The sequence below is a fragment of the Pelophylax lessonae genome, assembly GCF_965119305.1.
Source record: "Pelophylax lessonae genome assembly, chromosome: 1".
NCBI lineage: Eukaryota > Metazoa > Chordata > Amphibia > Anura > Ranidae > Pelophylax > Pelophylax lessonae.
In genome coordinates this window covers 248,666,397-248,694,018 of record NC_138768.1, presented here as the reverse complement: position 1 = coordinate 248,694,018, position 27,622 = coordinate 248,666,397, and the positions used below count along the sequence as shown (strand labels likewise).

Genomic DNA, 27,622 nt, shown 5'->3' with positions numbered 1-27,622 from the left:
GCCGAGATCACTAGGAGTCCAGCAATGTAGGTCTACGTCGCTGGTCCCAGGGGAGCCGACCTGCCGGAGTAGTATTACTGTGAGCGGTCGGCAAGTGGTTAAGGTAAGCTCTATTTGCAGTTCAATTTCAAAAGCAAAATTATTACTATTAGAATATATATGTCATTTTTATCAAAATTAAAAGTATTAATAAGTGTTAATATTTGAATGTCTTGATTCTGTGTACAGTTTGCATTACATATGTGGCCTTTTCTACCTGTGTAGCAGCACTGTAAATTAATTAAATCTCTTCCACTGCTCAATGCTATGGTACAGAAAAAAATTGTTTTATCTGGAAATTGAGTATATCCAGGTCTTCAACCTATTAATAATGCAAATGTGGTGTGGTGGACAAAATGTGCATGATCCCCACTAATGACTACCCTATACCCCTTTAGATCTTGGTGTGCCTTTAACCACTTCCCGCAAACCAATGTACCTGTATGTCGGCTTGAAAAAGTGGTTGTATCGGGGTGATGTCTGCAGCTGCAGGCATCAACCTGGTACCATTTTTTAGAGCTAACAGTCGGCTTTCTGACGATAACAACCAATGCGGCTCAGCAGCCACTTGGCCGTTATCCCAGCGAGTGGGACGGGATGTCTCCCATCCCATGGGAAGACTTGAGCAACCAGCCGACATGTCCGCCGGCTGGTTAGAGTCCCCAACTAAACCGGATCACAATGTCACTTATGATTTACTTGGCTGCTAACGGCAGTATTCAAAAATGCAGATTTTGGTGTTTTGAATACTTTGAAGTGCATTGGAGGGATTTGGGGTCTTTTAGACCCCAAATCCCTCCATAAAGATTACCTGTCACTGCCTATTACTGTCACAAGGGATGTTTACATTCCTTGTGACAGCAATAAAAGTGAGCAGATTTTATTTTTTTTTTAAAAGGACAGTGTTAAAAATAAAAAATAAAAAAAAGGTATCGCCACGATCATCAGAGCGAGAGCAATAATTCTAGCAAGAGACCTCCTGTAACTCTGAACTGGTAACCGTTAAAAAAATGTAAAGCATCGCCTATGGAGATTTTTAAGTACCGTAGTTTGTTGCCATTCCACGAGTGTGCGCAATTTTAAACCGTAACATGTTAGGTGCCTATTTACTTGGCGTGACATCATCTTTCGCAATATACAAAAGAATTGGGCTAACTTTACTGTTAATATTTTTTTTAATTCAATGAAGTGTATTTTTTCCCAAAAAAACTGTGTTTAAAAGACCGCTGTGCACATACATGACAAAAATATTTCAATGACACCCATTTTATTCTCCAGAGTCTTTGCTAAAATATATATATAATGTTTTACGGGTTCTAAGTAATTTTCTAGCAAAAAAATACTGATTTTAACTTGTAAACATGTTTTCTCTGCTATACAGATAAACAGTAGTTGATGCATTTATAACAATGTATATAAAATACAATAATCAATATATTAAAAAGCAACCATGTAAGAATGTAAAATCCGGAAGCAATGAGGATTTGTTTTCACTTCTGGTTTCAGAGATGTCTTTCCCTGGCCATTCAAACGTATCTGTTTTGATCAACTGCCTTGGGGGGGCAGGGGAGGCATCAGGGGTTTAATAGACCCTTGATGTCCCCAGTCTCCATATAGATTACCTGCTACTGCACAATGCTTTCACAAGGGGATGTTTCCCTTGTGATAGCAATAAAGTTAACTGAAAAAAAAATGTAAAAGTGTAAAAGAAAATACATTTTGAGTGTTCATGCGCAAATGCAAAAGCAAACGTCAACGTGCATGTACATCTAGCACGCATATTTAACCACTTGCCGACCGCCGCCCGACTATATACAGCGGCGGTCAGCCCCTCCCAGGCAAAGTGACGTACCGGTACGTCACTAGCCTGGGAGTGAATAGGGGGCGAGCGCGCGCCGCCGGAGGCGCGCTCCCGCCCCCGCTCGTACCCGAAGAAGCTGGCACGTGTGACCTGTGGACCCGATGTCCGCCGGTCACTCGCGATCGTCAGGTGGAGAGGGAGAAAGGCAGGCAGCTAATGTAAACAAAGCCGCCTGTCACTCTCCCCTGTGTAAAAGCACTGATCACTCGGTCCTGCTATGTAGGACTGTTGATCTGTGCTGTTACACACAAAGCCACATCCAATCACAGTAAGAAACACGCCCCTAGGGACACACTTAACCCCTCCCTCTCCAATAAAATTAACCCCTTCCCTCTCAGTGTCATTTTTACAGTAACAGTGCATATGTATAGCACTGATTACTGTAGTAATGTCACTGGTACCCCCAAAAGTGTCAAAAATGTCAGTCAAGGGTCCGATCTGTCTCCAATGTCACAGTACTGCAAAAAAAATCGCAGATCGCCGCCATTACTCGTAAAAAAAAAAAAAAAAACACTAAAAATTACAAAAATCTTTCCCTTAGTTAGTAAACGCAATAACTTTTGCGCAAACCAATCAAAATACGCTTTTTGCGATTTTTTTTTACCAAATATATGTAGCAGAAAACAAATTGGTCTAAAATGTTTAAAAATTTTGATTTTTACATTTTTTTGGGGGAATTTCATATAAAAAATTTGAAAAATATTGTTATTTTTGCAAAATTGTTGCTCGTTTTTTGTTTATAGCGCATGATCAAAAAATCGCACAGGTGTTCAAATACCACCAAAAGAAAGCTCTATTTATGGGAAAAAAAGGATGTCAATTTCATTTGGGTACAGCGCCTCACGACCGTGCAATTGTCCGTTAAAGTCACGCAGTGCCGAATCGCAAAATAGGCCCTGGTCAGGAAGGGGGTAAAATCTTCCGGGGCTTAAGTGGTTAAGTGGTGATTGCACCACACATGTGAGGTATTGCCATGAACATTGGAATGACAGCAGTAGTTATAGCATTGTTGCTCATATTTAACGCTAAAACTGATAACCTGTTAGGTCTACTAAAGTGTTGCCTATAGACAATTTTGGGTACTGTTGTTTTTCGGTATTTCACAAGTCTGCACAATTTTAAATCTTTAAATCTGGGCAGCAGAGTGGCTAAGTGTTTAGTAGGGATGATCGAACTTTTCAAAAGTTCGGTTCGACCAGAACTCCCGAACTTCCCGAAAGTTCGGCCCGGATTTCAGAACCCCATTGAAATCTATGGGACCCGAACTTCGGTAATGAAAAAACACAATTTTGAAGCCCTAAAACCCAATACATGCCCCTAAAAAGTGCCTAGGGTTCTGGGTCATGCCCCAGGGACTATTAATCACACAAAAAAAGTTCTTAAAAATTGTCATTTTTGATAGAGAGCCAATTATTGAAAAAATTATTGAAAAAAAAAAAATGAGATTTCTTTGGATTTAGTGTCTAAAAAGTGTACCTGTGAAGTTTCAGCTCTGTAGCATGTCCAGAACCAGAAAAAAAAAAGTTTGTTTGTATTAGAATTGCAATAGAACAGGATAGTGGCTCCGCTATTTTCACACCTTGCCGGTTTTGTAGCAGGCGTTTTTTTGGGCATTTTTTGGGGGTCTTTGGAGGCAGGCATAACATCAGAACTTCTGTGTAGGGGTATATATACACACACATTTATATGTATTTATACACATACACATATATAGGTGTTATAGCAGAGAAGCCATATAGGTGTTAATTATTTCATTAGCGCAAGCATAGGTTTCTGCTACTTTCACACCTATATATGTGTATGTGTATATATACATACATGTGTGTGTGTATATATACCCCTACACAGAAGTACAGATGTTATGCCTGCCTCCAAAGACGCCCAAAAAATGCCCAAAAAAACGCCAGCTACAAAAACGCCCAGGTGTGTTTTTGCAGCAGGCGTTTTTTTTGGGGCATTTTTTGGGGGTCTTTGGAGGCAGGCAAAACATCTGAAATTCTGTATAGGGGTATATATATATATACACACACACTTATATGTATTTACACACATACACATATATAGGTGTTATAGCAGAGAAGCCATATGGGTGTTAATTATTTCATTAGCGCAAGCATAGGTTTCTGCTACTTTCACACCTATATATGTGTATGTGTATATATACATACGTGTGTGTGTATATATACACCCCTACACAGAAGTACAGATGTTATGCCTGCCTCCAAAGACGCCCAAAAAATGCCCAAAAAAACGCCAGTTACAAAAACGCCCAGGTGTGTTTTTGCAGCAGGCATTTTTTTTTGGGCATTTTTTGGGGGTCTTTGGAGGCAGGCAAAACATTTGAAATTCTGTATAGGGGTATATATACACACACACTTATATGTATTTATACACGTACACACATATAGGTGTTATAGGAGCGGAGACATATGCCTGTTAATTATTTCATTAGCGCAAGCATAGGTTTCTGCTACTTTCTGTAAGATTCTGGTACCTTTGGTACCCTTATTGCCCATTTTCCTTTTCATATTGCGTCCCACCTTTTTAGTTAGGTGGAACGCATATACCTTTAAGCCGGATGACATCATCGCTGAGCGCCGCTCTGAGCGGCTATTTCAATCGCCGGCTTTCTCTCTCACATTGTTCGTTCAAGCCACCTGTAAAGCAGCCATACCTGATGTCACTCGCTCTTGTATCTCGCTACCTGAACTTGTTTCACTATCTGATCTTGTATCTCGCTACCCGATCACTCTTGGCATACCGCTTTCACTCTTGGCTACCTGTTACCGCATGCTCACAAGCCTTGTCTTATGCTGCCGGAGCCTCCAGCTATTCTCCTTTACCTGGAACAGACCGGAACCTCGCTACTGATCCCGTATCTCTCTACTGGATCACTCCCTCACTACTGGACCCCTCTACTTACTAACCTTACTAGTGATAAGTACCCCACAGGGGATTCCTCCATAACTAACTTACACTATCTACTTCTGCACATTAAGGACTGTTACTATCTATGCATACTAATTCTATCATCTGCACTGTTACATAGATTGCTAGCTCTTGAGCCTACCACCATCTATCCTTGCACTGGGTTAGTCTATCCTGTATATGTCATCTGCTGTCCTCACCACCTGTTACCATACATGATTACTAACCTATCTGCATTTCTACCTATTACCATCTACTACTCTCCTGAACATTACTATCAAGTGCTTATCATTGCTGTCACTGCTCACAACTGTCCCTTCAGCACATCACCTCCATACTGTCATATACATCCCATCACTCCAGGAACATCTTATTGAGTGTGTGTATATCTGTATGCTGAAGCAGACAGGCCCACAGTGATGAGTCTGGAGAGTTGGATCTGGTATTTCAACACATCTCTACATGACTACTGAGTGGAGATTCTGCAGCTGCAAATCCAGCTTACTATAAAAACGCAGGAGCGTTACACTTTCACACCTATATATGTGTATGTGTATATATACATACATGTGTGTGTGTGTGTATATATACCCCTACACAGAAGTTCAGATGTCATGCCTGACTCCAAACATGTCCTCAAAAAAGCCCTAAAAACGCCTGCAACAAAAAGCCGGGTGACAGGGGAGAAGCCACTATTCGGTTCTATAAGTGTTCTAAGAGAAACAAACTTTTCTCTATAGCGGTCACCCTGACATGGAAGGGTTTTGTCACCCTGCCATAGCAGTCAGAGTCAGTTAACCCTACACTACACTACGGTCCCCTTACACTTAACACTTTCCCTACAGAAACTAGATTATTAAATGTAACTATAGTGGAAACTAGTTCCCTAACTACACTAGATATCCCTTTCCTCACACTAATAGTTGCTAAATGACACTTTGAAGCAGAAGTAACAGAACTGCTTCCACTCCAGCCCTGTATTAAAATGGTAGAGATTTGGCGGGGCTATCTTATATACTGGGGGGCGTATTCACTAATGATTTGCCTCTGGACCCCCTAGTCACGCCAATCACATTTCTAGCATTCTCCTGCCCCGTTAATTGACTTTTACTGATGGTTCTGGTTCAATCATGGGCTTTTAAAGCCCAGTTCCTGTCCCATTGCATTTTCGTCGATTCTGGTTGCCGAATTCCGAACTTTTTCAGCAATGTCAGGTCGAACCGATGGTTGACCCGAACCGTTCGATCATCCCTAGTGTTTAGCACTTCTGCCTATTTTGAATCCCAACCCTGTCCCTACCTGCCTGGAGTTTGCATGTTCTCCCTGAGCCCGCATGGGTTGCCTCCAAGTACTCCGGGTTCCCCACACACTCCAAAAGGTTAAATGGCTCCTGTCTAAATTGGCTCTACTAACAACAAAATCTCCTGCACTTGAGAGTAGGCCCAGAAATAACAGCTGTCAATATTCCCATCCTTGCTTTCCTAGATATGTCCCGCCTTGCTGCCCTTAGAAGAACGGGGAAGTCTGGAAACACTGAAACCATAAAACAAAACAGAGGTTGCACCAGCCTAGTGCATTACCCTCTAAAAATCAATCTTTAATTCATAAAAAGGTGGTAAGTATTATACTCACAAACCAGATGCCAACCACCCGCTGCAGATTTACTGTGGCAAGGTTAAGAACTGATCAGTCATCAGTTCCAGGCTAATGATTTTGGCCTGGACCTGGTGGTCGGTTCTGACCAATTGCAGAGCGTCCTGTGCCTGTGTAATGTAAACGCAGGCACAGGAAATTATGCAATCTTCTCTTCTGGAGCCCTTTTCGGTTCCAAAAGGGCTCCAGAAGAGGGCCCTCAGTTGAAGTCCGTGAGCACGCGGTTTCCTTGGTTACCAGCATATGTCTGACGTCACACCCGGAAGTCATCCGTCCTTGGTACCCGGCTGGAACACACGAACGGTGTTTGACGATCGATAGTGCGGTAACTTCTGAACACAGTTTCTTCAAAAAGTTTGTCAATTGATTTTAGCATGTGAGTGTAATACCTAAGGGATCTTATGTCTTTCTTTTATTCTGAAATAAATGGAAAACGGGGTTACGCTATGTGCTTGTGACATTCATTTTTGCTTGTACATCATGGTGAGTGGTCAAGCAGTCCGTGTTTCAGTTGGAGAGGACACTACACTGGTTCCGGTTCTGAGGATCTTGCAGTGATTGATACTACAGGCTTTTATTGAAGCCGCCGCTGGTTAGTACATTACCACTGGGCGTGCACTGCGGTGAGGTGGAGGTCTTGTATCCTGCTGTTTGCATGCGGTTGTGCTGCACTTTAACGGACTACTATTTGGACTGATATTTTCTATTTAGATCACATCTAGAAATATACATTGAAGCAGTTCATTCACCAGCAATTTTATTTATTTACATGTGATATTGGTGTATGTTCTTATGCACCTTGAGCGCCGCTAGTGGACTTGTGGGGAGTTTTATTTGTTTTAAAACTTTTAAAGAGTGCACCTTCTTTTTCATGTTTGTGTAATTTATAGTGGCAGCTGTTAATTTTAGAGTACAGTCAGATGTACCCTTCTATTTTTAAAAAAAGTTTTGGAGCGCTGGGTGAGCAGGATATTTATTCTACTCCTAGTTGTATAAAGCAATTTATATGCTGATCAATTCATCACCGCAAATCCAAATTTGACCCTTGCTAGAGAATTTGCATGAAAACATATCACTGTTTCCGAATTTAGAACATTTCTGGGCCTATCCCTCATCATGGGCATTATTAAAAAGTGTGATTTGTGGTTATATTGGTCGACTGACCCAATTTATCATATGCCTGTGTTCTCTGCTGCCATGGTCAGGACTAGATACGAGCAAATCTTGCGGTTCATGCACTTCAGTGACAATGAACTCTGTCCTCCTGGGGGTGATCCTGGATAAGACCGGCTCCACAAAATTTGACCCCTCGTAAATCACTTCAACCAAAAGTTTGCAGCCTTGTATACACCCCAACAAGCTGTCTGCGTTGATGAGTCCGATTAAATTTTCTGACCGCCTTGCTTTCAAACAGTTTCTCCCCAGCAAGCGTGCCAGGTATGGGGTCAAGATGTATAAGCTCTGTGAAAGGGTGACAGGTTATTCATGTTGTTTCCGTATTTACGAGGGAAAAGATAGCAATGTGGAGCCCCCCAACTGCCCAGATTACATAGGGAGCAGAGGCAAGATTTTTTGGACTTGGTTTAACCCTTATACCCATTTATACATGGACAATTATTACATAAGCGTGCCAATTTTTAGTCACCTTTTGGATTCTGGAATTGGTGCATGTGGCGCCATGCGATCTAATCGCTGGGGCTTCCCCCAATGGCTTGTAGATTCCCGACTTAGACGGCAGAGAGAGCCTGCTTGAAGTGTAATGCATTTCTTGCAGTGAAGAAAAAGGGACACACAGAATATTTTTATTCTGTCCTCTATTCACGCAGATATGACAGTCCAAATTGCAACGGCAACTGGTATTGTTGAGAAGCCCCACTGTGTCCATGAATACAACCTTAACATGGGAGGGGTGGACTTCAATGACCAGATGATGGTGCTGTACTTAATTGCAGTAAGGCCAGATGCTGGTACAAGAAAGTGTCTGTATACTTATTCCAGCTGACTCTGCTGAACGCTTATGTGCTATACAAGGCATCAAGGAGAAGTGGATCCTTCCTGAAATTCCAGAAAGAGATTATCACAGCCTTTCTGTATCCAGAAGGTGCTGTGGCCCACATTCACATTCCAGATGCAGTGAGCCGGTTGCATGAGAGGCATTTTCCGGATGTCCTCCCTGGTACTCCTACCCAAAGAGCACCCCAAAGAAGATGTGTCTGTAGAAAACGCGGATATAGGTGTGACACCTGTTATTTTTGTCCCTCCTGTCCTAACCAACCTGGTCTCTGCATCGGGGACTGTTTCCACTGTTACTACACACCAGTAGAGTGTACAGCACAGCACAGTCTAGGGCACACTTTCACACAAGGTCTCGAAAGATGTTAGATGGCTATCACATTTTGAGAGACCCTAGCCTGGAACATTTAATGTTTTTTTTTTTTACAGTTACAAAAGAAGTGTGAAAAAAAAGTTCCAAAAAAATAAATAAATAAACAAATAAAAAAATAAAACAAAAATGAAAAAATAAAAAAGCCAAAAATAGTTTTCATTTTATTGAGTTCATTTTCTGTTCTTACTTTTTTTACTGTACTTTACAATATACTGTTATATACTGTAATATTTTATGTTACTGTTTTAATGTTATTGCTACTGTTTTTAACCATGGTTGATTGTTAAATCAATGATTGCAGCACTGTAGGTAGTGATTTCACAATTAAAAAAATGATCATATATGGGATGGATCTCCGCTATGCTTCCCATATGTTTTTTAACACTTTTCTTGGCAGAGATTTCTTCATCCACATCGATCAATGCAAATGGAGGATTTGCTATGTTCTTTTTTTTTCGTTCAGCCCGTGGAATATTAAATTGAATGCCATTTAGTTGAAGTATCTGCTTTAATTCATACATTTAAACAGCCATTGCTGGGTTTAGTTAATTTACGGACTGTACACTTTACAGTACTAACTATCCGACATTAGTACAGCGATCTCCCCTGCTGTTCCATTGAGGTCTGACAGGAGACTTTTTTCGATCACACCCCTCCGACTGCAGTACACACGGGCCGAATGTCGCCTGGTTTCTATTGAACCGGTTGATGTCGCCTGACATTCGGCCCATGTGTACTAGGCTTAAGGCTGAAAAGCTCAATGTCATTATGCAAAAAAAAAAAAAAGAAAAAAACACCCCCCATGGAAGAATTTAAAAAATAACATGCTTACACTACAGCACTTATTTGAACACAAAGATAACTTATTCCTCCTGTATCTACAAGCTATTATTCAATGCCCTAATTCTTCCTTCTTTTATATGTACATGTTTAATAATACCTACATATTCATTCTATCTAAAAAGGCCTCCATCAAGTGCTTTGAATTCCTTCACTTAGTAAAGGATACCAGCACATAATCTGCTTTGTTGGTGTTACGCCCTCAGCATTATGCTTATTTTATACAATACATAATCTATGTAGGTCAACAGTCCCAGGGTTTGGGAACACTTCTGAGGGAATTATTATTCCCTTATGGTGGTGGCCATGACTCATTTAGGTTTGAAAGAAAGCCCACTGCTTGCTGTTTTGATTGTTAAATTTATTTTTTATTTTAAATAAATGCCACATACAAGCAGTAAATGTATCAGTTTAAATTCTAGTAGTTTAAATATTTGTCCAAATAGAGATATTTTTCCTTCTATAGCTACATTGCTACTAAAATTCAATTGAATTTAACTGTTATTAAATATGTGGCTTTAGGAGTTGATCTATTTTTGGGGGAAATTTAGGAATATTTTGAACTACTACATTTTCCATGCTGGCTGTATGTGATCACACACCTACTTTTTTATATATCTTCACTAAGTTCAGTTTTAAAGTAGAATTCTGGGATAGCCCTAACTGATCTTAAAAATACTCCTTCTCCGTACCTAACACCCATTCTTGCTAATCTGTGTAAGAAAGATTTGTATACTTACCTATTTCCAGACCGCTGTGTTCTGGTCATGTGATCTGGAGAGATCGCTCAACAACAGCTGGTAAAGCCTAAGGCAGTGACATCACCCATAGGCTTCAATGGTTTATCTGTTATTAGCACTTCCCCCGCAGCTGACTGTCGCACGGGAGCCAGATCCCGTGACCGGAACAGGCTGAAAATAGGTAAGTATGTGCATCTTTAAAAATAAGAAAAAATTGAGTGGCCACCTGTGTTTGCCTCATTTTAAGTCCCAGGGCAACCTTCCCTTTCTGTATGTGCATCTTTCTTACACAGGTTAGTAAGAATAGAAATTAGGAGGTGGGCGGTGGGATTTTTTAAGATTAGTTAGGGTTATTCCAAAATTTTACTTTGAGTTCAATAAGGATATATAGATGACAGAAATTAGAGGGAACAAGCAAAACAGATGAAAAACTGTAATTGCTTTGTCTGACTATGCAATTCCTGTGCATTCCTGTGTGGCGTGTTTTGACAGCCCATTCATTGGAATGGGCCGCAAATGCACAGGACAGTCCAAAGTGTAATGCTTGCACTACTTTTTACTTTTAAAAATTCACTGCAATGAATTGCATGGTACTGAGCTACTGTACAATTTGGTACCTGCAAACGCACTGCGTTTGCGATCTGCATTTGGGGTGCCATTACCAATACATTGGCATCCGCATGCAGATCGCAAGAGCAGTTCATTCAAACGTGGTGTGAAAAATGTGCATAGAACGCACCTTTCCTTCACTACATTCTGGTGTGAACTGGCCCTGACAAGTTTCATTGGTTTCTAAAACTAACATTAAAAGCAAAAATTGAAAAAAAAAAAAAAGATTGCATCCAACACATTAAACCATCCATGACAAAATACTGACAAAATATTTAATAAGTATTGGCAGTTTATTACACTATCTCAATGAGATGTGCTGGGGAAAAGCATTAGTACTGGACATGTTTTTCAAAACCATTGAGCTTTTAACATGTATTGAAAATGATGAAGCTGCGGTTCCATTTTGTAATGGCTCATATTGTATGTAACAAGTGTCTCCCATGGTTTTTATAGAATCGGCATTAATTATGCACAACGCTCAACGGCTTTACACAAATACCATGAAAAAAGGACAAATGCTCTAAATTGTTTTTGATATGCATAAGTATAATCTTCCCTGAACATACTTTGTGATAACCCGGTTTGTACATTTCTAGAACGTTAATTGACTGCAGAAATGGCATACTTGGCAAGCAAACCTATCTGAGCATATCAGTAAGGGAAATTAAAGTTGTTTTGAAATGAGAGTACAACAAAGAATGTATTATTTAATTGTTTGCTATGGTAGAAGTGGTCATATTTTACAAGCATACATATAAAGGGTTTTGCAAAAGCTGATTTTATATTCTGCCAGTTTGATATCCAAATGGTAAACAAGGGCAGAACTATCTAATGTATGGAACAGTATGCACAATTTCCCTTTGTATATGCAGATCACGCTTCCAGTTACATCTTCTGAAACACACCTGCAAGACACTGGCATATAGCTGCTACATCAGCACAGATAAATAGCAAATTAGATACATTAAGCTATGGTGAAATAAATTCTTGACTGTTGGAAGCATGGCATAGGTTAAGGAGGAGTTTACCAACCCGAGACTCCTCCACCTGCATGAAGAGTTTTCATCCACACTTGTTTGTTATTGCTTAATTAGTTGGGTTTACCTTGCCAGTTGCCAAATGGTCTTGATTGAGGTACTTAGTGGCCTGTGGGTAGTTGGCAGTTTGTCCTGAGTTTTTGGTTCGGTCAGACCTTTCATCTTCATTATGCTATTAAGGCACATACAGCTCAGCTTTGACTTGTATTGACTGTTATAGTAAGATATTGCTGTTTAATGTGGAGGAAGTGTGCTGTGTAAAATCATTAGTGAACCTGCAACAACACAGTTGAGTACTGTGCTTTATACATTTTTATTTATTTATGTATTTATTGGCTTATTTTTTGAATAGTTAAGGTATTTTTTTTAGGCTGTCAAATTTTAGAGCGGAACTAAAATCTCCATTTAAAAAACTGTAAGCAGGCAGGCTCTTGGTTGCAGAAAAGACAAGCAATTGCTCGTCTGCATTAAAATAAACCTATCTGTCTGCTTTTAGTCTTCATTAGAGTGTATACAAAGCTTCACATCTGCAGCTTAGTTTACTTTTCGGCACAGATCTTGTGCACCAGGATGAATAAACTTCTGTGCAGGAATGACATCATCCCATGCCAGACAGTGAAGACAGTGGCACCTGGAAGAAGCCAGGTAGATGATGTTGGTGCCGGTAGGAGACCTTGAATAGATGAAAGAGAGGTATTAAATTATTGTGGATTAAGGGCTTGTTCACACGAGTAACACTATGCTACATTGGGAAGAAAAGGAAGTACCAGGAGATGCACACAATCCTCATGTAAAATAAGGGGTGGAGGATACTGCGCTTCTGGGAAGTGTTATGGCTGGTCTTCCAATAAATTTTTCTAGTATTTATTGGAAGACCAGCCATAACACTTCCCAGAAGCGCAGTATCCCCCACCACTTATTTTTAGCCCTTTACTGCATGGTTTTCAGTACTGGTACATGCAGCATCTGGGATAGGTCTGTTTTAATTGCACATTTCCCCAGACAGCGCGTGACTCACCATATAATTTCTAATCCTCATGTAAAGAGTGGAAGCAGCCTCAGCCTAGACTCCATCCAGGCCACAACCCTGACATGTTTTGCCTCGTCCACGGGGCATAGTCATGGTATCCCATACAGATTAATAATTATATGCACAGTGTATATATATATATATATATATATATATATATATATAATTATGAATCTGTCCAGTTATGAATTACCACACAAACACAGCACAACAACAATATCGCAACAATGCAACAATGCAAACAAATGGCCACGAAAATATTGGCTAAAGGTCTCTTCTGTCAGACTATGAAGGGGAATTGCTTTGAAACAATTAAAGAATGCTTGCCAGAAAACATATCACAAAATAATACATGAAAAGAAACAGTTAAATCCTCAAGGAGATTTTATTAATGCGGAACTTCACCCCTAAAGGGAAGCTCTGCTTTTCTGCTTCCTCTCCTCCTCTCCAACTTTTGGAAACTATCTTTTTTTTTTTTTTTTGGGGGTGGGGGTTGTCAGCAGGTTACAACAGGTTACAGCCAATCATTTTTGCTGTATACCTACTGATTGGCTGTGGCAAATCACAGCACAGAGATCTGTGTATTTGTAAATACAACACACAGGTTCAGGCTGGATTTCTCCCTGCTATCAGTTACTGATCAGAATGAAAGCAAGGAGAGGCCCAGCCAGAACCTGTGAGCAAAAGCAGCACACATACACTTGCATACACTTGTTATGCACACAGTTAACCCTTTGATTGCCCTCCTGATCAAGTCTGCCACCCAGCCAGTGTCATTTGAGTGAAGGAAGACAGAGATCTGTGTTTCTGCTTAGCAGAAACACAAGATCCCTGTCTGCCCCTCTTACAGAATGGTGGTCCGCCTTGTTTACATAGGCAGAATGCCGTTCTGCCTCTCCTGTGAATGATCAGCAGGTCCCAGCAGATATTGCATCCCCCGGACCCGCTGATTGGCTCCTGCTGTGTCCAATCACAGCAGAAGTGGGTCGCCAGCAGCGCGCATGTGGGCCCTAGACCCACTGCACAAAATCACATACAGGTATGTGATTTCGTGCAGGAGGGCCGCCCTGCCACAGTATATCTGTGTGGGGTGATCCTTAAGAGCTTAAAAAGAAGACACAAACACTGGGGGAGGTTTACTAAAACTGATATACAAAGAATCTGGTGCAGCTGAGCATAGTAACCAAAGTAGCTCCTAACTTCAGCTTGTTCAATTAAGCCTTGACAATAAAGCTGATTGGTTACTATGCACAGCTGCACCAGATTATGCGTGCAGCAGTTTTATTAATCCCCCCACTGAAGCAGGTTACTAGCAGGGACTACTTCACAAAGTCCAGGAACAGTTAAGGTAGATGGGACAAGGCTTTGTTGATGAGGAACATATCAGAAGGAAATAATGCAATAAAGTTGTGATTAATTTTTGGACCAGGGCCAATGGAGATGAAAGGCGTTATGCATTGAATTAATGTTAAGGATTATTTAATGCGCTGGAGACTGGGTGCTGAGGTGGTAATGAACATACCCTAAGAAAAAGCAGAAATGATTGTGCACTACCCTTAAAAAACCCACAGTGATAAGACCATACAAGCTACTGCTACCACCTAAATGTGTTCCCACATCTATAAGATAAATAGATAAAAAACTAACGTCAAATCTGCCCACCGCTTGGTACCTCTACGCGTTACGCCATATCCATCATGGCTTCTACTGGAGAAAAAAAAAGCCATGATGGGTATGGCGTAACGCGTAGGGGTACCAAGTGGTGGGCAGGTTTGACTTTACACTTGTGATCATCTTGGATTTGTGAATTTTTGAGCTGCTTTTTAATTTAATAAATTTGAGTTTAACGTTGAAGCTGGGATTTGTCTTATTGCTTCATGAACTTTGGGTACTGCACCATTGGAGATTTTCTTTTTTTATCTCTACATGTGCTTATTTGGAGTAACATCTAGTATTGTGGAGTGATCTAGAGACCAGACGGCAGTGTGTATCTACTTTAATCCATCTTGCCTGAGACCCCTAGTGGGTTAATCGTGGGGGTGAGCAGACACTTCACCTGGTGATTGCAGCACATAATTTAAAGAGTGGACACACATGGAATGATTCACAGATTGCACTTCTGATATAAATTTCTTTGGACTTTTTTATTGCACTGTTTCACTTTGGAGTGCTTCTTTTTTTGTCAGCACTTCAGGACTCATTGCTTCACTTGCACTTTATTCAATCAGAGACCGAGTCTCTACACCATTGGTGCACTTTAGTAGGTGTTCATTGTTTGAATTGCACATTTTATACTATCTATATATTTATGTATTATATGCTATGTTATCGTATGTCTAGTTATTTAAACACTTTAGGACCAGAAGATTTTGCTGCTTAATGACCAGGCCCAATTTTGCGATTTGGCACTGCGTTATTTTAAAGGACAATTGCGCGGTCATGCAATGCCTTACCCAAAAGAAATTAGCATCCTTTTTTTCACCACAAATAGAGCTTTCTTTTGGTGATATTTGATCACCTGTGCGATTTTTATTTTTTGTGCTATAAAAAAAAAAGAGCGACAATTTTGAAAAAAAACAAACAATATTTTTCACATTCTGCTATATAACATTCCCAAAAAAAAAAAAAATGAAAAATCTAAATTTTTTAACATTTTAGGCCAATTTGTTTTCTGCTACATATTTTTGGTAAAAAAAAAAATAAATCGCAATAAGTGTATTTTGATTAGTTTGCGCAAAATTTATTGTGTTTACTAACTACAGGAAAGATTTATGTCATTTTTATTGTTTTTTTTTTTACTAGTAATGGCGGCGATCTACGATTTTTTGTGGGACTGCGGGACTGCGACAGATCGGACCCCTAACTGACATTTTTGACACTTTTGGGGGTACCAGTAACATTACTACAGTAATCGGTGCTAAAAATATGCACTGTTCCTGTAATAATGCCATTGGCAGGGAAGGGGTTAATACTATTGGTGATCAAGGGGTTAAATGTAAGCCAAGGGGAGTGATTCTGACTGTGGGGGGGGTTGGGCTTGTAAGATGACAATAGAGACATGTGATCCTATATAGTAGGATCGTATGGTCTCTGTGATCAACTCAGGGAGAAGGACAGACTGCTTTGTTTACATCAGCCGTCCGTCCTTCTCTGTCAGCGGGGGGAGATCGCGGGTGGTCGGCGGCCATCAGAGCCACCTGTCACACGCATTGGCTTCCCCGCTGAAGAGCCCCCTAGCTCCTCCCAGTCGAGCGCCATACATGTACGGGACTTTGCCTGGGAGAGCTGACCCGCCGCCATATATCTGCTGCGGCTGGTCAGCAAGTGGTTAATTATACAATATTTTTTAGCAGTGCTATCACATAGTTTTCATCAATGAACATACCCTAGGCACTGAGGGGCAGAGCCTCTGTTAGAAATCATGGGGCCCAGTACAGCCTACCTGACGGGACCTCCCCTGCGTGAAAATATTAAAATAATAATAAAAATACATTATTAGTGGACACCAACATTCCATCAAACATAAAAAATATACATCCCATCTTCAAGACAAATTCTCCCCAAATAATAATGCACATATTTCACCAACTCCCAGTTTCATTCCCATCTTCCAGCACAAATCTTTGCCCCCCCCCCCAATCTCACCCCCAGCTCAAATCCCACCAAATTCCCCCTGCTAGCTCAAATCTCCCTCACCCCCAAAAAATCACAAGCTGAGCACACATCCTCTTTCTTCTCAAACTTTTTATCCTTGCACAAATCTCCTCCCACAAATCCCCCCCCCATATACTCCTATTAACTCAAGATCCCCCGCCTCCTGGCACAAAATCCTGACCGTTCATCTATACAGTACATAGGACAGGATCGCTCTTACTGTAGATCTCACACACACACACACACACACACACACACATGGTTTGATTGCCACCCCCCATCTCCTGCAAGGGCTACCCTTGTCCCGGTAGCAGGTAGTGTGGATAGGGGTGGTAATCAAACTGTGTGTGCACAGTCCAATGCGATCTACAGAAAGAACGAACCTGTCCCATGTGCTGTATAGATGAAAGCTCTTCTGACATGAGGGGAGAGCACAACACTGCGCACCTCATCCTGGTTCATTTCTCTCTGCCTCTTCTCTCGGTGCTCCAGCCTTCAGGCTGCCATCTCCTTGTCCTTGCCCTGAATGCAGGGGGGCGGGGGAAGGAGCACAGCGGCGACAGGCCAGGCACAGCATCCAAGAAAGGGCCAGCTTGGGGGGGGGGTTGAAACTGGGTAGCAGGGAGGAGGGGGAGAATCCAGCTTTCAATCGCTGGGTGATAGACACAAAGGGCATTGTTCTGTCATCTTTCGTGCTCTGCTGAACCGATCCTCCTGCTGTCCGGGCCCCCCTGAGTGCCCAGGCCTCCTACAGGAGGACTGGTGGCCCCCTATCAGCAGCCCTGCTGAGGTGTACATATTTCCTGAAGAGTGGCTGCTGAGCAGTCAACACACATGCTGGCAAGTGGCCCTTGAGGGGTTAACACACATGCTGGGTACATATTGTTAAGGGATTAAAACACAGAGCTTTGAGGCCCTGAGGGGTTAATGCACAGCAGCTTGGGACTGGGAACAAAGGGGTTAATGTTGATATAGTAGGGATAAGTCACTAAGGTGTTAATGCACATACTGCACACATTCCACTGAAGGGCTGATGCACATGATCTTGAAGCTGATCATTGAGGGGATAATGCATGTACACTGCAGACAGGTCACTGATGGATAATAGTACAAACACCGTAAGTCTGGTTAGAGATAGTACATACAAATCTGGCTAGAGATCATTGTACTGTACAGGCCATCAATAAACCTTTCCTTCTGCAGGAAGGATGTAGAGGCAGATACTGTTGTTGAATTGACCTTCACTCTGAGTGCTAAACGTCCTGAAACCAGGAGCGTCCTCCAACATCCTTGCTGTAATTGCACAGATCCCTTTGCCTGCTGAGAGACCCTTACCCTCTAGGGCTCACTCACTGCTCTCCATTGTATTCAACCCCTACTCATAGAATGCGGGCAATGTGTAGCCCACCTTATCCCACATAGTTCTTTCTGCTTAACACAGCATAGAAAGCTCTGTAATTGAAATAGAGCAGGTTAAGTGATTTTGACAGGTCACATGATTGTGCGCTCTTCTTAACTTTTTAAATGTACGTCTTAGTTTTTATTAAGCGCTTGCCATTCTCCACAGTGATGTGTGAATGTAATACAGTAAAGTGTGCATTAAGCTATGTCATGCTTTACTATTTGCAGTGACAGATAACACTTGGGTGTCACTGTGCCTGTCAGCCACAGGTAATAGTCACCTTCCCTTTCATCCCTGCACTTGAAGAGCTAAGAAGGTTTGCACTTCAGACTCCACAAATAAAACATAGGAGGGAGACATTGAAGCTATTATGTGAACCTTTAATGTCAGCATAGACTGACTGTGTCTCCCAGCTGTTTCCAGAGTAAATGGTTTGTTAAATAAAGGTGTTTCATCAGCAAGCCTGCAGCCTTTGGGGACAGAACTGAAGAGAAAGAACAGGTTACTGCAGTTACTGAAATAAAGTCACTCTTGACAGTTTCTCTGTGTAATATTCCATAGTAAGGGAAACAGAGGATTGTAATTGACTCAGAGAACCTTTAATGAGGACATGCCATTTAGGCACAAGTTAGGTTTTAATGGGGAAATGTTTCATGCTTTTAAGTGATATTATATACATTTTAATAGTATTTCATGCATTCTAAACTTAACCCCTTCACGACCACCAAACACATATGTGCGGCGGCAAAAGAATGAGCTTTAACGCACACAACGCCCCACATATGCACGGCTGGGCAGCCGATGTTTATGTGCTGAGAGCATATTCACTGTGCACTCTCAGCACAAAGCCTAAGCTGTCAAAGACAGTCCTTGCTCCCGGATTAAGATTGGAAGCCAGCGGAACTGGCTTCTGATCACATGACCACTTTGACATCTGTGTACAAAATGCCTTCAGGTTGCCATATTGTATTGCATTTTACAGAGAATTACAAAGCTGCAGATTTAAAAAGAAAGGTTAACTTTAATAACATTCAGCTACTATATAACTTGTGTAACATTTGTATATGCTATAGTTTTCTTTTTTTTTCCCCACAAAATTGCAGTTACCTTTTGGGCAAATAGCTCCCACAGCAGAGAGAGTATCAGCTCAGATATCCACACTAATGCTTAGTACACACAGACAGAATGTCGGGAGATATCGGCCAGTTCAAAAAAAATTGTCCGACATTCAGCCCATGTGTATAACAAAAGCCAGCCTAATGGCTCCTGATCAGCCAATGGCTGAGAGCGCTGATCGGAGTGTTCTGGTGGGGGAGATCGCTCTACTAACTTTGTTCTGATTTGTCAGAACAAAACAGCTCAGTGGGGGGGATCGCTCTACTAACATTGGATTGTTTGTACAGCGGCTCAAACCGGAGTTGTCAGGTTTTTTCGCTCAATCTTCTAGGGTGAATGAAGAAAAAACTATTAGTGTATACCAGCCTTAATAATGAGGTCAGGCTACCAGGTAAGCTATTTGTGATGGACACCCTTACTTTAAAAGAGTATGTGAGCTGTATAAGCTTCCCTTGCCTGATGTCACTTGTCGAGACATCACTGTAGGGTGGTAAGAAGCATAAGACTGTTTATTCAAACACAGGCACAAAGAGATATACACTCTGGGACAATCTCCCCTCCCCTTTAGCAGCTAATCCACATCCACATACACATATACATTCCATAATAGGTTGATCCCTAAGAAGAGAGAAACAATAGAACAATAGGATACAGGCACTTAAGAATAACAAACCCCTCCCTATTTTACACTGTCTAGCAATCTGAAATTGTTTATCTTCATATATTTCTTGAGTGATATTGTTCAGAAATATTATTGTCCCAAGTTAGAGGCACCTTCTCGTCTTTCATTCTTTCAACACAAACCACACATATAGAACCCAGCATAACAGGGGTAAAAGGAAATGCTGAGCCCAGTGTGGTTGTACAGCGATTCTGATTAGTGCAGACTCGACTGGGGTTCTTGGTCGCCCTGTGCCCCTAACAGACACAGTGTGACTTACATTAAGGTCCATAAATATGATAAATACAAGATGTGCTTTAACTGCAGACTTTCAGCTTAATCAGGTGAACGGTGTAGGAATTACAACAGTTTGTATATGTGCCTCCCACTTTTTAAGGGACCAAAAGTAATGTGACAGATTAACGATCATAAATCAAACTTTCACTTTTTAATACTTGGTTGCAAATCCTTTGCAGTCAATTACAGCCTGATGTCTGGAACGCATAGACATTACCAGATGCTGGGTTTCATCCCTGGGGATGCTCTGCCAGGCCTCTACTGCAACTGTCTCCAGTTCCTGCTTGTTCTTGGGGCATTTCCCCTCCAGTTTTGTCTTCAGCAAGTGAAATGCATGCTGAATTGGATTCAGGTCAGGTGATTGACTTGGCCATTGCATAACATTCCACTTCTTTCCCTTAAAAAACTCTTTTGTTGCTTTCGCAGTAAGCTTCGGGTCATTGTCCATCTGCACTGTGAAGCGCCGTCCAATGAGTTCTGAAGCATTTGGCTGAATATGAGCAGATAATATTGCCCGAAACACTTCAGAATTCATCCTGCTTCTTTTGTCAGCAGTCACATCATCAATAAATACAAGAGAACCAGTTCTATTGGCAGCCATACATGCCCACGCCATGACACTACCACCACCATGCTTCACTAATGAGGTGGTATGCTTTGGATCATGAGCAGTTCCTTTCCTTCTCCATACTCTTCTCTTCCTAACACTCTGGTACAAGTTGATATTGGTCTCATCTGTCCATAGGATGTTGTTCCAGAACTGTGAAGCCTTTTTTAGATGTTGTTTGGCAAACTCTAATCTGGCTTTCCTGTTTTTGAGACTCACCAATGGTTTACATCTTGTGGTGAACCCTCTGTATTCACTCTGGTGAAGTCTTCTCTTGATTGTTTATTTTGACACACATACACCTACCTCCTGGAGAGTGTTCTTGATCTGGCCAACTGTTGTGAAGGGTGTTTTCTTCACCAGTGAAAGAATTCTTCGGTCATCCACCACAGTTGTTTTCCATGGTCTTCCGGGTCTTTTGGTGTTGCTGAGCTTACCTGTGCGTTCTTTCTTTTCAAGGATGTTCCAAACAGTTGATTTGGCCACACCTACCTAATTATTAATAAAAGTTTTGCGAAGGCGCCTAGCCCTTTAAAAAAGATGTTAAAACCTGCTGCCCTTTTAATTGTTTTAAAACAATAAATAGGTGTATATAATTGGTAAAAGGGATCTGGTAATATTTCATAGTGCTAAATACAAATACTAAATTATTTTCATAAAAATCCAATAAAATTATATAATCAATATTATAGTAAAAGTGCACGTGCTGTACTGTACTTGGTGCAAAAAAAAAAAAATTATTGCAAATCAAAGTGCTTACTAGTGCATCAACTTAGTAAATTAAGGTGCAAGTGCTAACCTTTACTTGTGCAAAGATTATTGCAAATCAGGAAAAGTGCTTCATAGTGCATCCACAAATAAATTAAATCACAAGTGATATATACCTTTAAATTATATCAACATTAGATTTACAGTGCTCTAAAAAATGTGATTAAAGTGTCTCTAATATATTTGGTAATCCTGAGCAATTCATGCAACAAAGGAGTGCTTGTGTAAACTTGATTGTTTAGATCTATAGTGCTCCAGGTGCTGGGGTGTGCCACACGTTGCCTCTTACCAGATTATGGCAGGTCACAAGGACCCCCAACGCCTGTGATCCCTTTAAATGGGTGGATCAGACCTCTCCTCGGCTTCTTATCCAGAATATCCTGCTCCTACGTTACTCGTACATGGCCAATGCAGTCCGCACATATAAAGATATGGAAGATAGCTGTGCTGGGAACTTGGCCTGCTCTGATCCAATGGTCAGACTTGTCCTGACACACCCTCCCTGCAGAGCCTTTAACTGGGTAGCTCAGTGTACTACAAACCTACCTAATGTTTTTGCTATCTCTCTGGTGGGTTTGTTTTGTTTTTTTCAGCCTAATGATTGCTTCACTGATAGTGACAGCTCTTTGGCTCTCATATTGAGAGTTGACAGCAACCGATTCCAAATGCAGATAGCACACTTGAAATGAACTCTGGACCTTTTATTTGCTCCTTGTAAATGGGATAATGAGGGAATAACACACACCTGGCCATGGAACAGCTGAGCAGCCAATTGTCCCATTACTTTTGGTCCCTTAAAAAGTGGGAGGCACATATACAAACTGTTGTAATTCCTACACCTTTCACCTGATTTGGATGTAAATACCCTCAAACTAAAGCTGAAAGTCTGCAGTTAAAGCACATCTTGGTTGCTTCATTTCAAATCCATTGTGGTGGTGTATAGAGCCAAAAAGATTAGAATTGTGTCGATGTCCCAATATTTATGGACCTGACTGTACACATAAGAGGGGCCAGGGAAGCTGGACAAGGAGTTTTCTGACCTCTCTAAGGTAATCGAGGCTCCACAAGCCCCTCACCTAGAGTGACTCCCATCACACTATTGTACTAGGAATAAAGACTTTATCCCACCCAAGCCTCTACAAAGCCTCTGGGCTCCAAGGCCCACATTAATATAGGAAACCATAACATTTGTTTTCTCTACATCAGCAGTAGGCCCTGGAGCACCTCAACATGTGTGAGTAACCTAGGTTACATATACCCACTGTCCTACTGTCCCACAATCCTCCAAGCAGGGCATTTTTTTTTTTGTTCCTTCCCTTTCGTTATATCATTTCCTCCTAATCTTGTCAGCCTTATTGTTTTTTTCATATTGTTTCTAGTAAGAGAACACCCTTTTCTTAAGAAGGTGCATAGTACCAGGTTTAATAATGAGATTGGGCTACCAGGTAAGCTACTGTACTAGGAATAAAGACTTTATCCCACCCAAATCTCTACAAAGCCTCTGGGCTCCATACCCAGATTAATATAGGAAAACAAAGTTATTATTAGTTAGTTTATATGATAAAGTTATTATTAGTTAGTTTGTATCATTTCCTCCTATTCATGTTTGCCTTATTGTTTTTTCATATTGTTTCTAGTAAGAGAACACCCTTTTCTTAAGAAGGTGCATATTGCACTGTATCACACTTTGAAACCTGAACAGCTGTTCCTTGAAAATAATAGGCAGGACACAACACAGAAAATAAACCTACGTCAACATTGATATTATGCTAACCTCATTAAACATGCTTGATAACCAATTATAAAGAAAGAAATCTTTTGTGCCAGTATTATCTGTGATCTGAATGAATGAAATAAATAAGGATATAATACTGCATACAATATTTTGTTTGGCACATAACACATTGTCCTCCCTGCTACTTCTGCTATTTTATTGTGTGCTGTGCCATTGCTCAGCTGTCAGCAGGCACTTCTTTTTATTCAACAGAACTTGCTTTTCAACAAAAGACTAAATAAAGTTCTGGCTGAATGCTACCATTCTTAATAAAACCGGGAGGTAAAGGTCAAGTTATAGCGTTCATGGGCTACCTACAAAGATTCAATTCTACTGTCCCCTTTTACGAATCTATACTAGATTAAAAAAAAACTGAAAAATATAAAAGATAGGAAATCTATCATTCTTGCAAACTGAAAGGCCAGATATAATGCACTTTACCAATTTATTGTGATAATAGAGTCATAAGCACAGATTGGTATTCTATTGTAAAACAGCTTATCAGAAAAGAAAATCGCCTGGCCAGATACACAGGGGATAATCCCTAATCTCACCCTAGAGGGTCCAATTTATATCCCCTACCTCTGAGCATTGCAGTTTCCAGGACAACATTTATGTAGAGGTGGTGTAGTACACAAGAATGCATAGAGTTTTATATGCAAGACAATACGTTCAGCAAAAAAAATCTTAGCAATGTAATAATGCTTAAATGTATTGGACAGAGATAGAATACATATGAATACAATCCAACTAAAAGATCATAGCCTCAAATAATGTATATGCTAAGTGGGATTTTTTGTTGGGTTATACAAAAAATGTAATCACAGTAAATGAAATTGAATCACAAACACTTTTCATTCCTGTCTTTTTTTTTTTTTTTTTCATAAATCTGTCTGAGCGGTGGAATTCAAAGAAATTACCACAATAATAAGAAAAATTTTATATATTGCCGCTTTCTATTAGGGATGACCTGAGTCATTCTGGCAAACGTCCTAATAATAATTGTTAGATTATTAATTGTTAGATGATTAATAAAAAGTTGTTTTTTTGTTACAGTCTGCATTTTTTTCTAACAATTATTTTAAAACCCCAAAAATGATATATGTTCTGAAAAAAGATACACTGGAGAATAAAATAGTGGTAGTTGTAAATTTTTAAGCGGCCCTTTATTTAACACATATTTTCAGGAAAAAATAAACTAAAATGAACTAATGAGTGTAAACAAACATAGTATTATACAAAATTCTGTTAAAATATAAAATATGGGGTTGCATTGAGTAAATAGATACCAAACATGTGAAACCCTAAATCTGCGCATACTTGTAAAATCGCAAAAAAACATGGTAGTTAATATTGTCCATAGGCTACAATTTTAAAAGCCTTTACAGGCTATCAATTTTGCGCAAACTATGAATAATAGCCGTAACATTATTGTTCTCACTCTGAAATTCACAGTGACATCTCACATGTGCAGGGCAATTTATGTTTAGATAGGCATTCTAAGCTGTGTATTTTCTAATGGGGTCTGTACAGGGGTGACAAGGGTATATTCATTTGAATTAGTTGCATTTATTTTTTAATTTTGTTTTCTTTCATTTAATTACTCTCACAAAGGAGCTAACATGCATTTTTGGCTGTGGAATTTCTTTCTTTTAGAATTAGCACTTCAATCCAATTCATTCCAGAAAAAAAAGACTCTTTTTTTTTTTAGTTAGTCTTATCAGCAAAACATGTCACTAAGGATATTATTGTCCTCTAAATGCTCATCCCATCTAAGTTTTGGAAGGGAAGATGGTCAATTTCACCAGAAGCGTGTCTGCTTCCCCCTCCTATCCAGCCCTCAAACCCTCTTCTTCAGCAGCCTAATAATGGTGGCATTTGGCAGCATTGACACACGTGCAGAATCTCCAAGCTGGGTCTACACAGCTCAGCAGTCAGTGTTGTATTTTATGGGGAGGTAAATGGAATGGGTAGCAGTGGCTTGCTGTGTACAATATGCAACTCTAAGATTTGTTCAATAACACATTTATGCTGTATACCCCAAAAAAGTGTGTGTGTGTACTATTTTAATTTATGTAATTATATATTTATTTATTTAGCCCTAGTATAAAATAAAATAGAAAAATGTAAAAAAAAATACCATAATATTTTTTTTTTTTAATTCTGCAAAGAAGTGGCTCAGAGGCTAGCAAGCCAGAGAAGAGTATACAAGGGTAAGTAACCTACCACACTACCTTCCACAGTATAGTACATATCTCGCCCTAGGCTCTCCCTAAACACACACTCAGTTCTAAAACACACTGACAACATAACTGCATGTAGTCTATCCTTTTAAAAGGTCAAGGATACACGCCGATAGTGTTATATGTTTCAAAAAGTTTATTAAAACTTAAGACTTGCACTCACCAAATGGTAGATAAAATGGGCAGAGTATGCACTGTATGCCAAAACGCTTATCTATTCCCACCAAAGCGATGGCCGACTTCTGGGCGTTACGACGTAAGGCTAGCTCCTGCCAACACGTTTCGTCATTACGACGTCATCAGGGGGCGCCCCTGATGACATTGTAATGATGAAACGCGTTAGAAGGAGCTAGCCTTACGTCACGTCATCACACCCGGAAGTCGGCCATCGCTTTGGTGGGAATAGATGAGCGTTTTGCTGTACAGTGCATACTCTGCCCATTTTGCCTACCATTTGGTGAGTGCAAGTCTTAAGTTTTAATAAACTTTTTGAAACATATAATACTATGGGCGTGTATCCTTGACCTTTTTCCCATGCATGAGATTGGTTGGAAGATGGATGAAGGTTCTTGCCCGTTTGCCGATTGGAATCACGCATGTTCCCATTTATAATGCAGGAGATGCTAGGTTGAGTGATCCTTCAAATCACCCACTGCTGTGTTTGACCATTGAAGGTCCATACTTGTCGGTAAGAGTCAGTGTGTGGTGGAGGCTCTATCTCACTACTCTGCAGTTTCCAACACCTAGGTGGAAGTTTGTGCTCTAAAACTTCTTGGATTATCTTCATGCATGTCAGACTTTGATGAACATTTTTCATACTATTGTGTTTTACCTTAACTAGCGCTGCTTGTGTGTATATTTTATTAGAATTATTATCCCTTTGTCCACCCAAGCTTAACATCATAAATTTTGCTTACTTGAATGCGTTTGCATCTCTGTGAACTTTGTAGTTGTCAGCACTAATTCTGGATATTATCCTGGTTACGGCAATGAGTATACCAATATTCACCTGATAACAAAGGGAAAGAAAATCATATTAAGTACTGTGGCATTTTGATAAGTATTTATTACATGATGATAAGAAAGAAAGTCTAAAAGTCTGGGGATCATTTATTAAAGTAGTAAACAATGTAAAATTAGAGCTTGAGTCCAAGTTTCATTCAACTTTAAATAGTTCACTTGAACCAAGCTGGTCCAAACAAACTATTTCCTTTATTAACCAATTGACCACCGGAAGGTTTTACCCCCTACATGACCAGCACATTTTTTGCTATTCAGCACTGGCAGTAGCGCGGTCAACACTGTATGCAAATAATAATGATAAAATAAAACGTATATCGTTTTTTTCACACAAATAGAGATTTCTTTTGTTGGCATTTGAACACTAAGTTTTTTATTTTTTTTTATTATATAAACGAAAAAAGATAAAACAATTTTAAAAAACCTAAAATGTTCCTCTTTCCTGTTATAAAACTCATCCAATAAAAAATGTAAAACAATCAATTTCTTTAACTACTTCCGGCCCGCGCTATAGCCGAAAGACGGCTACAGCGCAGGCTCTAATTTCCGGGAGGCCGTCTTTAAATGGCCTACCAGTGACAGGCTCCCCGCGCGCTCCCGCGAGCGCCCATCGGTGAAAATCTGTGTCGGCCCTGTCCCTTGGACACAGCCAATCACAGATCGTGGTAAATGGCCAATCACAGCGGCCATTTACCACGTGATCGGACCATGCAATGAGAGATGATCTCATATGTAAACATATGAGATCATCTCTCATCGCCAGCTCTCCTTCCTCACACAGAGACTGCAGTGTGAGGAAGGAGCAGAGCCGATCAGCGCTTAGAGGACAAAGAAAAATTTAATCAGGGCACTGATCACCAGTGCCCTGATTACAAAAGAGGATAATAACACAAGTGCCCACCATCAGTGTACACAGTGCCCTCCATCAGTGCCCACAATCAGTGCCCATAGTGC

At 40.5% G+C, this 27,622-nt stretch overlaps 1 protein-coding gene across 1 annotated transcript in view; it reads right to left on the bottom strand.

Annotated features, from left to right (window-relative positions):
- The window catches only part of ADGRD1 (adhesion G protein-coupled receptor D1), an 897,745-nt gene that overhangs the window by 115,238 nt on the left and 754,885 nt on the right, over positions 1–27,622 (bottom strand). Inside the window, exon 21 of the mRNA XM_082270985.1 lies at positions 26,566–26,657. Within this exon, the coding sequence (XP_082127111.1) occupies positions 26,566–26,657 (92 nt within the window). The remainder of the gene's footprint in view (positions 1–26,565; positions 26,658–27,622) is intronic.